Source organism: Lolium rigidum, chromosome 4, assembly GCF_022539505.1.
Source record: "Lolium rigidum isolate FL_2022 chromosome 4, APGP_CSIRO_Lrig_0.1, whole genome shotgun sequence".
In the NCBI taxonomy this organism is placed as follows: Eukaryota; Viridiplantae; Streptophyta; class Magnoliopsida; order Poales; family Poaceae; genus Lolium; species Lolium rigidum.
Window position 1 is genome coordinate 279,449,803 of NC_061511.1, and position 13,082 is coordinate 279,462,884.

General features: G+C 47.3%; 1 protein-coding gene across 1 annotated transcript; it reads right to left on the minus strand.

The window, feature by feature from the left end:
- Positions 1–1,030: 1,030 nt before the first annotated feature.
- LOC124707852 (bZIP transcription factor 39-like) lies at positions 1,031–4,549 on the minus strand. Its single transcript, XM_047239549.1, has 2 exons — positions 2,874–4,549; positions 1,031–1,946 (listed from the first exon to the last, which is right to left on the minus strand). The coding sequence occupies exons 1-2, from the start codon at positions 4,417–4,419 to the stop codon at positions 1,483–1,485; spliced, it is 2,010 nt and encodes a 669-aa protein (XP_047095505.1). The 5' UTR covers positions 4,420–4,549; the 3' UTR covers positions 1,031–1,482.
- Positions 4,550–13,082: the final 8,533 nt, after the last annotated feature.

Genomic DNA, 13,082 nt, shown 5'->3' on the forward strand with positions numbered 1-13,082 from the left:
GCTCTGCAGCCAAATTTGTCTGGACTGCAGTGGCTACTACTGTTAAATCTCCCACTCGACCTGGGAGTTTCTCCCAATTCTTTTGGTGGTTTCCCCAATTTGCTCCTGTCAGTCGCAACACCCAGATAGCTGGTTTGGCAGCTATCTGCTGGGCTATCTGGAAAACTAGGAATAAAGCCTGTTTTGAGCAAAAAATGATTAGTTCTCCTTTTGATCTAATCAGCTACGCTGCTGTTTTCATGAACTATTGGGCAGGGTTACATGGAGAACAGGATGCATCAGATCTTCGTGCTGGTGCAGACGGGCTTTTGCGCCTAGCTGAGGTGGCTGGAGTAAGATCCTCTGGAAATGATGGCCGTGGTGATCCTCTGCGTTTGGAGGACAATAGAACTGGAGAAGATGCAAATGATGATGCTGTTGCTTGATTGCCCTGGGAGTTAAGCTTATAGTTGTTTCCCTTTGGCTGAAGTTGTTAGCCTTTTAAAACTACCTGTTGGTTCTGTAATTCCCCCTTAAACGCTAGCATTAGGCGGCGATCCTCCGCCTTTGTTTTTTGTTGTTTCATGAATACTGATGTATTTTCGTTATCTTCCTTGATAATGAAAATTCGATCCTTGGTGGATCGTTTGGAAAAAAAAAAATTTCTTAATGATTTTTCGTATGAGTAAATTCAAATTCTACTACGAGTAGATGAGATGCATTTAGGGGTTGGGAAATAGAGAGGATCGGGGGAGTTTATTAAGAAAAGAATGTAACGAGTACAGGAAGATAAGTCAGATAACACAGGATAGAAGCATCTCATCCAAGATCAAAAAATGAATTTCAGATAGAGGACATTCATGTCTTATCTTTAGCAAATTTACCGATTCACCTTCGTTTCGTAGTGAGGTGATTGATAATCCAGCTTTTTCAACCAAATTTTGCATATTTGATTATACAATTAGTTCAGCACAACAAAATTAAGAATCACGCCTTAGAATCCACCTGCTTCTTGCAAATATTATTACTATGTCCAAAAATGCTCACCGAATTATTTCAGCCAAAATGTGCACCTAATGAGTTCACCCAGGTGAAATGTTTCCATACACTGAGGTCAATTGTCTTAGACAACACAAGAACAAAACTTGTAGCAACTATGCATATACTGGGGGAATAAGATTTTAAGAAACTACATGTATATATTTTGTCTTCACAAGTTCCTCGAACAGTATTACATCATAATAACACTAAAGGTTAGAGTACAGCACAAGAGCCCGATTATCACAGCAGCACAAACTGCACTCCTCATCTAAACTTGCAGAACCACGTCTCACTAACAACACTTCAAACCTTCGACAAACTTGAATTACCTCAGGCCGAGTGTATAGGAAGTTCACTCCGGTTAGAAAACAGCCTCAGATAATTATTAATCTATCAGCCGTCAGATTTTGCAGACAACCCACCCGCTCCAGCATCATAATCCGCACTGGTCCATTTTATAGGTTAGTTCACAAGATGAGGACTAGAGCTCTTGAAAGGAAGGGTGCAGGAATATGTGACATATCTGACACCATCAAGGAGAACAACAACAAATATCCTTGAGAGCGACTTGGGGGACATCCTCGGATCACTGTCTCCATCACCGGCCTCTCTGGGATCAGCTAGCACAGAAACGACTACGGATGATGCTGGCTTTTTATCAGGTAACTTGCTGCTTTCAGAAGTTCTGTTAAAAGGCTCTGTGTTGTTCACCGTTTTCCCAGGGAGTGGAATTGCCTCATTGTACATGATCCTCCTATTTTTCAGCTTGCCGTAATAGGCGGGAGCTGGTGTTGAAATATTCTGAGTAGCATTAACACTTGAGGAGTTCACAGCTGGAGAAGGTATTATGCCACCAGAGTTGGTAGAAGCAGTGGAAATGTCAAACTGAAATACCTCACTGCACATTCCAGAATTTAAGATAGGCCCTGAAAATTGTTGCATAAGAATCAGTGCATTAACACTCGAGGAGTATCAATAGAAAGCTGAGTTTTCTATAAGAGATGCCTTTTGTCAACAAAACAAAGAAAAATTACTCAAATAATTGACTTGACTAGCAAGGTGTCCGTGCTATTGACTAGCAAGGTGTCCGTGCTACGTCACAGAATCACATGAATGAAATCCTTGTATGATAGCTTAGATGAGTTTCAGCAGTTGGCATGGAATTAGGAAAGATAACACCAAAAACACAAGGCCCGTCCTCAAGGGTAAATACTAAGGAGTTCACACTTGTTTCCCTACAATTAACTGAAAAAATAGCAGACTTCTCATTTTTTCCAAGAAAAACAACTGCTCTATGCTAGCGAAAGGCACATGAAAGTATATGTCAAGGATTTAGTCACTTCAGGTCAGAGACCAATAATCGCCACATACGACATTTACAAATAAAAATGACATTATATTTATTGAGCTATCTCTTATGTTCTTGCTAAAGGGTATGACATACAGATATCATTCCCATTCCTGGATTATTAGAGTGTACTGCTAACTTGTTTAGCAATATTAAAAATAAACTTGAGTTTTCAATGCCTGAACAGTTGCAGTGTCATATAATATATAATGGTCTAAGTGACCTCATTTCCTAACTAACAGGCATACTACTTTTCTTAATGACTTCTGGTCAATTACTTTGGTCTTTTGATTTATCTAAACGTGGTGCCATTCTTCGTCTAGTATATGTTCAAAAGTAAGGTTTATGTATCATGTCAAGAACTACAAGAACTTTCTTGATCAAATCATCAAAATGTGTCTGTCAAAGCAGCAAAGAAGTAGTAGTTTGGCTAGTAAATAAAATTCATAACTGCAGTATCTCAATAAGCAAGAACACAGGATTAGTAAACAGTTGCTCTTCTTACCTGCCATTCCTTCACGGAACCACTGCGGCAATGGTCCATCTACAGGGGATTTCTCCTGTGCATTCATATTGTTTCCAGGCAGTGAAAGATGGCTAGCTATGGCTCTAGTAGTATCTTTGTGATGTATGCCTGAGTGATCAGTTTTGTGTTTTGAACTCCTGTGTGCCACCGCCTTCTCGCTCGCAAGCACAGAATGAATAATCAGATTGCCATTGATCTTGACATGCTTCCCATTCCTCGGCACGTACAGCAAAGCAGGCAGGGTCTCGCTCGCGTTAACCGCAGGGCCATGCCTCTGCTCGGCGATGTCATCAGTCCCCATCCTCGTTCCAGAATCGGCACCGGACATGTCACCATTCTTCAAACCGTCCTTGGGTACTTTATTGCCATGGCTAGTGACAGTCACTACCCTATCCTGAATAGGCTGATCAAAACTGCTAAGCATTGTACTGTCGCTCCTCCCTCTCATTCCGAAACTGTGGTTGAACCCCGGAACGAAGGCGCCGAAGATGAGCATGACGAACATCAGACCGATGAGGCTCACGCTGGCCACCTTCTTGGTCTTGGTCCTGGTTCTGCTCTTGGTATCCGCGGTTTTTTTGGTGTCTGACTTTTTGGTAACCTTGGTTGTGGCCGATGGCTGCTGCTGCTGCGGCGGCGGTTTTAGCCGGGGGATCGGCACCAGGGGCACATGGGAGCCGTGCGGCCGCAGCGCGTACCCGGGCACCCACGGGAAATGCATCGCCGCTCCCGGCGGCGGGTAGACGCCGGGCGGAGGGCCGCCGAGCTGCTGCCGCAGCGTGGCGTTCTCGGCGACGACGAAGGAGATCCTTGAGTTGAGGTCGTTGATGAGGGCGGCCATGGACTTGACCTTCTCCTCCAGCTCCTCGACGTAGCGCTTCTTCCGCTGGCGCGAGAGCTGCGCGCTCTCGCGGTTCCGGATCAGCCGCGCGGCGCGCCTCGTGTCGTCGGCCCCGTCGCCGCCGGCGCCGGGGACCCCGTCGTCGGAGTCCGCCGCGGCGGCGGCGCGCGAGGCGGAGGCGGAGGCGGAGGCGGAGGGGGATGCGGAGGGGGAGGGGGAGACGGAGCCGTCGCTGGATCGGCGGCGGCACTTGGCCGCGTCTGAGGTCGCGGCGGGGCTCGGCTGCTTCCGCTTGAGTGTCCAGTTCGGGGCGCTGGCGCCGTTGCCGGCGCCGCTTCGGCCCGAGTCCGAGTCCTCGTGCTTGACCTCGCAGCTGGCGTCGGCGACGGCGGAGCCGCTGCCGGAGGCGGTGGGGGAGCGGGAGGGCGAGGACGGGGAGGCGGTGGGGCCGGATCCGGCGGCGGAGGCCTGGCCGGAGTCGTCGCTCCGCTCGGGGGAGCGGAGGAGGAAGTCGTCGACGGAGAAATCGGCGGGCAGGTCGAAGTCGAGGTCGTCGTCGCCGGCGGCGAAGGCCCCGAGCGGGAGGCCGGCTTCCGCGAGGTGGAGGTCCGGGTCGAAGAGGTGTGGCGGGTAGTGGCGGAGGTCGAAGTGGGAGGAGGGATCCAGCAAGGCCGGCTCCGCCATGGCGCGCGTCTCGGGCGGGCGGAGGGTTCAGCCTAGGGTTTTGTTGGGCGGCATGGAACTGGGACAGGAGGAGTGGTAGGAATTTGGAATTCGCGAACTCGGGGCCGCGAGGCGGACGACGGAGTCGCGTGTTGACGAGGGCTCGTGCTCGTGCTCGGGGCGTGCAGATCCGGCTTCCCCCACCTCGCGCGCGGGTCCTCGTTTAGTCCATGGCGAAAGGGACCCGCCTCGGCCCGGGCCCACCGGTCATCGGGGTTTTGAACATGTGGTGATCCGTGTGCCCTGTGAGTGGACAGTGTAGATCTAGGATTGCTAAAAAGAGGCAGTAGTAGTACGACGGGAGTAACGGCAAAGTTAAGGCTTCCTGGAACTGTGTGCGCTGACATGTGGGGCCGCCGGCCCGCTCTGCCTGTGGTTGATGTGGGTAGAGGTGAGAGAGGTAAAAATGGTCGTGCTTGGAAGGTTCTGGGTCTGGTGGGTGGGTGGGTGGTGCAGGAGATGTGGCTGCCGCTGCTGTGGATAAGTAATTCTACTTCTGTCTTCTGGTGTGTTTATTTATTCACAATTTGCATGCCATGTTTGCTGGTTTCACTTTTTTTCTCCAACGGTGAACATGGGCATGGAAGCTTACACGTATCGGGAGTGCCTGCAACGGTGCGCCTGACACGAGTGCCGTCATCATTTTCGGTTGTGACCTTTCCGTTGCGTGCAAGCGAGACAAAGAGCAAAGGACGGCTGAAGAAGGTGGTAGATTAGTCTAGCTCTTTCCCTTTTTTGGCTAGGCATCTGTCACGTCCAAACATGCCCTTCCTTTTCTTTTTGCCTCGACTGAAATGTCTAGCATACCTTGATTTGGTTGGTGCAGTTTCATTCATGTTTGGGGCAGGAGAAAAGCGGTCCTTGTGTAGTTGACTTCATTTATCTCGGCAATTGCACAATCGCCACTCTAAGTTTAGTTCAGCATAAAAATAAGTTGTGTGTGCATGTTGTTGTCATCATCGATCTGATGAGGCAGATTCACGCCGTCACAAGTGGCGCCCCGCTAGGATAAGGACTCCACGGAGACGCCCTCCTTCCCTCTATCCTCTCCCCACACCAAGGAGCCGCTCTCTCGCTTACCCTCGCTCTTCTACACAAACTTGAGAAACGCCACCGCCATCGGTGCATTGCTCTAACAACACAGCCTCTCCCGCATCTTGCTTTTCATGTCTTCAGCACAGTGATACGTCTCAAACGTATCTATAATTTCTTATGTTCCACGCTAATTTTATGAAAATACTCAGATGTTTTATATACACTTTATATCATTTTGATGCATTTTCCGGTACTAACCTATTAACAAGATGCCGAAGCGACAGTTCATGTTTTCTGCTGTTTTGTTTTTGGTTTCAGAAATCCTACACAGGAAATATTCTCGGAATTGGACGAAACAAAAGCCCACGGTCTTATTTTCCACGGAGCCTTCCAGAACACCGAAGAGGAGACGAAGAGGGGACACGAGGCGGCCACACCATAGGGGGGCGCGGCCCCACCCCTGGCCGCGCCACCATATGGGGTGGGCCCCTCGAGCGTCCCCGACTCGCCCCTTCGCCTATATAATCCTTCCGTCGCGAAAACCCTAGTACCGAGAGCCACGATACGAGAAAAGTTACCGAGACGCCGCCGCCGTCAACCCCATCTCGGGGGTTCGAAGATCGCCTCCGGCACCCTGCCGGAGAGGGGAATCATCACCGGAGGGCTCTACATCACCATGCCCGCCTCCGGACTCGATGCGTGAGTAGTTCATCCTTGGACTATGGGTCCGGAACGGTAGCTAGATGGTTGTCTTCTCCTCTTGTGCTATCATGTTTAGATCTTGTGAGCTGCCTATCATGATCAAGATCATCTATTTGTAATGCTACATGTTGTGTTTGTTGAGATCCGATGAATATGGAATACTATGTCAAGTTGATTATCGATCTATCATATATGTGTTTTTTATGATCTTGCATGCTCTCCGTTGCTAGTAGAGGCTCGGCCAAGTTGATACTTGTAACTCCAAGAGGGAGTATTTATGCTAGATAGTGGGTTCATGCCTCCATTGAATCTGGGATAGTGACGAGAAAGTTCTAAGGTTGTGGATGTCTTGTTGCCACTAGGGATAAAACATCAATGCTTTGTCTAAGGATATTTGTATTGTTTATATTACGCATAGTACTTAATGCAATTGTCTGTTGTTTGCAACTTAATACTGGAAGGGGTGCGGATGCTAACTCGAAGGTGGACTTTTTAGGCATAGATGAATGCTGGATAGCGGTCTATGTTGTTTGTCGTACTGCCTGATACGTCTCCAACGTATCGATAATTTCTTGTGTTCCATGCCACATTATTGATGTTATCTACATGTTATATGCACACTTTATGTCATATTCGTGCATTTTCTGGAACTAACCTATTAACAAGATGCCGAAGTGCCAGTTCTCGTTTTCTCGCTGTTTTTGGTTTCAGAAATCCTAGTAACGAAATATTCTCGGAATCGGACGAAATCAACGCCCGGGTTCCTATTTTACCGGAAGCATCCAGAACACACGAGAACCGCCGAGAGAAGGGGGCGGGGCCACCACACCACACCCGGCGCGGCCAAGGGGGGCGCGCCCCCTAGGGTGTGGGCCCCCGGAAGCCCTCCTGCGCCGCCTCTCCGCCTATATAAAGCCCCCGACCTAAAAACCTCGGGCGTTCGACGAAAACCACGAAACCTTCCGGAGCCGCCGCCATCGCGAAGCCAAGATCCGGGGGACGAGAGTCTCCGTTCCGGCACCCTGCCGGAGCGGGGAAGTGCCCCGGAAGGCTTCTCCATCGACACCGCTGCCATCTCCACCGCCATCTTCATCACCGCTGCTGCTCCCATGAGGAGGAGTAGTTCTCCATCGAGGCTCGGGGTCGTGCCGGTAGCTATGTGGTTCATCTCTCTCCTATGTGCTTCAATACAATAATCTCATGAGCTGCCTTACATGATTGAGATTCATATGATGATGCTTGTAATCTAGATGTCATTATGCTAGTCAAGTGAGTTTTACTTATGTGATCTCCGGAGACTCCTTGTCCCACGTGTGTAAAGGTGACGAGTGTGTGCACCGTGTGGGTCTCTTAGGCCATATTTTACGAATACTTATTCACTTGTTGAATGGCATAGTGAGGTGCTTATTTATATCTCTTTATGATTGCAATGTGTTTGTATCACAATTTATCTATGTGCTACTCTAGTGATGTGTTATTAAAGTAGTTTTATTCCTCCTGCACGTGTGCAAAGGTGACGAGTGTGTGCACCGTGTTAGTACTTGGTTTATGCTATGATCATGATCTCTTGTAGATTGCGAAGTTAACTATTGCTATGATAATATTGATGTGATCTATTCCTCCTACATATGCATGAAGGTGACGAGTGTGCATGCTATGCTAGTACTTGGTTTAGTCTTTCGATCTATCTTACACTAAAGGTTACTAAAATATGAGCATTATTGTGGAGCTTGTTAACTCCGGCATTGAGGGTTCGTGTCATCCTACGCAATGTGTTCATCATCCAACAAAAGTGTAGAGTATGCATTTATCTATTACTGTTATGTGATCAATGTTGAGAGTGTCCACTAGTGAAAGTGTAATCCCTAGGCCTTGTTCCTAAATATCGCTATCGCTGCTTGTTTACTCGTTTCTACTGCGTTACTACTGCTGCATTACTACTGCTTGTTTACTGTTCTGGGCAAAGCACTTTTCTGGTGTCGTTGCTACTACTTATTCATACCACCTGTATTTCACTATCTCTTCGCCGAACTAGTGCACCTATTAGGTGTGTTGGGGACACAAGAGACTTCTTGCTTTGTGGTTGCGGGGTTGCATGAGAGGGATATCTTTGACCTCTTCCTCCCCGAGATCGATAAACCTTGGGTAATCCACTTAAGGGAAACTTGCTGCTGTTCTACAAACCTCTGCTCTTGGAGGCCCAACACTGTCTACAAGAATAGAAGCTCCCGTAGACATCAGTCATCATGATATGTATGTGCATTGTTATGCCCTCTCTATTTGTCAATTGCCCAACTGTAATTTGTTCACCCAACATGCTATTTATCTTATTGGAGAGACACCACTAGTGAACTGTGGATCCCGGTCCATTCTTTTACATCTGAAATACAACCTACTGCAATCATTGTTCTCTGTTGTTCTTTGCAAACAAACATCATTCTCCACACCATACGTTTAATCCTTTGTTTACAGCAAGCCGGTGAGATTGACAACCTCACTTGTTAAGTTGGGGCAAAGTATTTTGATTGTGTTGTGTAGGTTCCACATTGGCGCCGGAATCCCCGGTGTTGCGCCGCACTACACTCCTTCACCAACAACCTTCACGTGGCCTTCATCTCCTACTGGTTCGATAACCTTGGTTTCTTACTGAGGGAAAACTTGCTGCTGTGCGCATCACACCTTCCTCTTGGGGTTCCCAACGGACGTGTGCATCACGCGCCATCACACAGTCATGCCTTCCTCCTCCTTCACGACCACGGAAACAAGCTTGCGCGCCATTGTTACCTTCGACTACGTCTTCCTGAGCTCGGTCTGGTCCCCATCAATTCGGCAATGTTTGACTTCCCTGGCCCTCTCCAACCACAAAGACAAAACCAGGTGAGCCGCAAGTCCTCCCTGGTCCCGAGCCACTGCCCGTTCTCCCATGTGCACTACTCCACTCCACCGCCAAGAGCCGTCGTGCTATACCACTTCATGTGGTCACCAACGATTATTTTGGTGATCATCGGGTCCATTTACACACCAACACTCGGTTGGGAGCAAACCTACTCTACAGATCCACACATCCCTAGCCTCCCTCGTGTGCCCCTCCTCCACAGACATGCCTCATTGGCGTTTTACGCCCGCCACCATGCGGTTGTGGTCTGCGTGGTGGAGGAGCTCATGGGGAGGGAGTTTTCGCATAAATTTCATGACCAAAGCCGCCCTAACCAGTTGCTACTTTGCCTCTACGTATGGACTTGTGTCCCCGTGGTTGTCCATGTTGGCATGACTTGCGGGGCTATGCTAGTTTAGGATCAGAATAAGTCACCACACACCAACTTTAGTGTAACAATTCTGGAATTCTCGAGTACGGGAATAAATCAAGTCAATCCCACAAGTACAAGTTGCAAGGACTTCAAGCTTTTGGTGAACTCCGGGTGAAAGCCTTGCACCGACATTGGTTAATGCCGACGATGATGGCATCCTAGGACGTGCATGCACTTCATGGAGACATCATTGAGGAGCACCTTCATCTCCCTAGTTGTTTGAGCATCAACCTCTCTAGGTGAAAACCCAAGTTTTGGCTTTGGATCGACGTGGGCGTCATCGTCGCTTCCCCTTCGGGTGACGCCTTGGAAGTGAGGTACTTCGTTCCTTGGCATTGGCTAGGTAAACATACGCGGAAATTAAGGGGATGGTCATAGGCTAGGCCGCAACAATTAGCAACACCGATAACACATTGATTAGTCAATTTTTTGAACTATTTCAATTCTCTGGGTTTCTTTTCTTTCAGGAATTGTATGATTCATACTATTCAACAATGAATGGCGTTGTAACGTTGAACATATAAAAGGAAAAATTGTTTTGGGCTCACAAACCATGCGAACCATGCGAACCAGAAGAGCGCCTTGGGCCTCCGCTATGAGATTTCTTGTTTTTGAACTGTCCGCTACGAGACTTTTGGACTTGGCGATGTCTTCCCGAGCGGCATACTCGAATCGACTGGCTCGCGCTCACTCCCGTGACGCCGCGGTTCCGCCAGGCCCAACCACACGCAAAACTCGTGCACGCGCAGGCGCACCGTGGCGACCGTTGGACCGTCCACGCGCCCGTCCATAATTTGTCTCGCCTGGCCTGAAACCTGCAACGAAGCTCGGCCTTGCCGCGCGCGCACGCCAGTTATTTGTTTTCCCAAACTAGACGGGCGCACGTGTCGTGCCCAAGCTCCATTGCTGGCTTGCTATCGCGGTGAAAGGACTCCCTCGCATCAAGCCCTGCTCCTGGCGTCGAACTGTCGATCTTGCCAGCAGATGGAAGTTTCGTCGATGCTAGCATAGTCGTGATGTGTTGGTTTTCTGAAGATACCAACATGTTCTGTGCTAGTCAATCAAGCGTCGTTGGTTCTCTTGACCATGACCTGACGGCCAGTGCAAACGTATCGTGATTCATATATTTGTTCAGAAGATGTGCTATTATACAAGTTAACTACCGAATACAAGCAACGGCCATATTCTATTTTCAGTGGTATAAGAAACACATATTCTATTTTCTTTTTATGAAGCAACTGCAACGAGTTATTCTATTGCTACAGATGGATGGACATAGCCCAACCAAGGGAGTACTCCATCTCAAAATAATTTGCCCAACTTCTTGATACAGAAGTATATATATGTATTTTAATTATAGATACATCTAAAACAATAAGCAGTTTATTTTGAGAGAGAAGGAATGCTATGTATAAGAAAACTATAAACAACACACCGGAGCTGCGAGAATGTGACTAAATGAGAACAAAGAAAACATCAAAGGCACATCGAGAAGTTTGATTCTAAAATGCAGATTCAACTCGCTAAAGAGAAGTCTCGCATCAAAACTCAGTAGAGATGAGCCGTTGTATCACGCTCTTGGCTGTGGGCTCATTTGATCCGCCGTTTATCGATAGGTTCCATTACCCACTAAGATCAACCAACCAAAAACAATTACTTGCTCCCATCTATAATTACGTAGCGGCTTTAATACTTATTATGGTTTAGAGGGGTTCATATTTATCATTTTAAAGACAAATCATATGTTTGTAACAAAAAAACAACGTGGGGGTCTTCTCACATTTTCAAAGAGGGCGTAGGGTTGCAAATGGGGCACCCCTAAGCTCAAAGTTGGTTCCTGCTATTCCGGCTGACTACAGACCAATAAGTCTTTGCAATGTCATATACAAAATCATCGCCAAAACTCTTGCGAATAGACTCAAGCCTCACCTCCCCGATTATATCCACCCCTCCCAACAAGCTTTTATCGAAGGTAGAAGAATCAACAATAACATCATCATTGCCCAGGAAATAACTCATTCTTTTGCTCTCAATTCATGGCGCCAGCCGACTTTTATGGTAAAAATTGATCTCGCAAAGGCTTTTGATCGGTTAGAATGGAACTTCATCACGGACGCGCTCACTCGTCAAGGTTTACATGGTCATTTCATTAATCTCATCCATGCTTGCATTTCTTCGCCAATTTTCTCGGTCATCATTAATGGTCAATCTTTTGCTCGCTTTCATGGCGATAGAGGAATTCGACAAGGATGTCCTCTCTCTCCATATCTTTTTGTCCTTGCAATCAATGAACTCTCATTAGCACTCCAAGATGCCATGTGCAACTCAACCTTGACGGGAATCCAGCTTGGACCAAACTGCCCTCCAATTCATTCACTTATGTTTGCTGACGATCTGATTGTTTGCGGCCAGGCGACATTTCAGGAAGCTACGCTTATGAGCCAAATCATTCAACAATTTTGTATAAAATCTGGCCAGACTCCAAATTGGGCAAAATCAGGCATTATGTTTAGCTCTCACGTGCAACCCAATGTTATAGCTGACATTAAAAACATATTTCCGGTGTCTAACATTGACAGTAACTCAGTTCACCTTGGCCACCCTCTCATTATGCCTTCCAAGGACAGATCCTCGGCTTACAACTTTATACTCGACAAGTTTAGGTCAAAACTCAGTACGTACAAGGCTGGGAAACTTTCACATGCTGCTAGGCTCACGCTTATCAAATCTGTTTTTGCCTCCATCCCAGTCTATTATATGTCTAACATAATTTTCACCAAAAAATTCCTTTCCAAGCTCACTGCTATCATCCGAACTTTTTGGTGGACAGGTGTTAGAGAGGAGCCTACAACCAAAACTCTTTGTCTTAGAGCTTGGAAGGATATTTGTACTCCAAAAAATGAAGGGGGCTAGGTATCCGAAATCTCCAAGCCACAAACCAAAGTCTCATACTCTCAACGACCTGGAGAATAGCACAAGACCCAAATAGTCAGCTTTACAACATTCTGAAATCCAAATACTTCCACGACACTTCGATTTGGCGAGCCAAACCCAGTGTTCCCAAATCTTCCTTCTGGACCTCTGTCATCAAAGTAATGCCTCTGGTTGTACAACACTCCTTTTATCAGCTCACTCAAGGAAACGTTTCTATCTGGAGCACTCCTTGGTGCCCTGACTCGGATCAACATCTATGATCATATGGTCATTCAACAACAAAATTTTATTTACCCGACTGTTGTTCAAGATTTGTGGCTGCCACACCAAAAGAAATGGAATGTCAATCTAATCCACACTCTCTTTGATCACCACATGGCTACTATTATTGTCAATACTCCTATTATCCCTTCAGATGAACCAGATATTTTATGTTGGGATCTCTCACCCTTGGGTAATTGCAGTACCAAAAGTGCATATTTTTTGTGTCTACAAAAGTTACAGGATCAGGGAGAGCCGGCTCCTCATCAAGTTTCCACAAGAACCAAAAACATGTTGATGCAGGTTTGGAAGTGCAAGACTATGGTGCCTAGAGTCCAGACTTTTGCATGGCGTATTCTGAGACGTGCCATTCCTTCGGGTTCT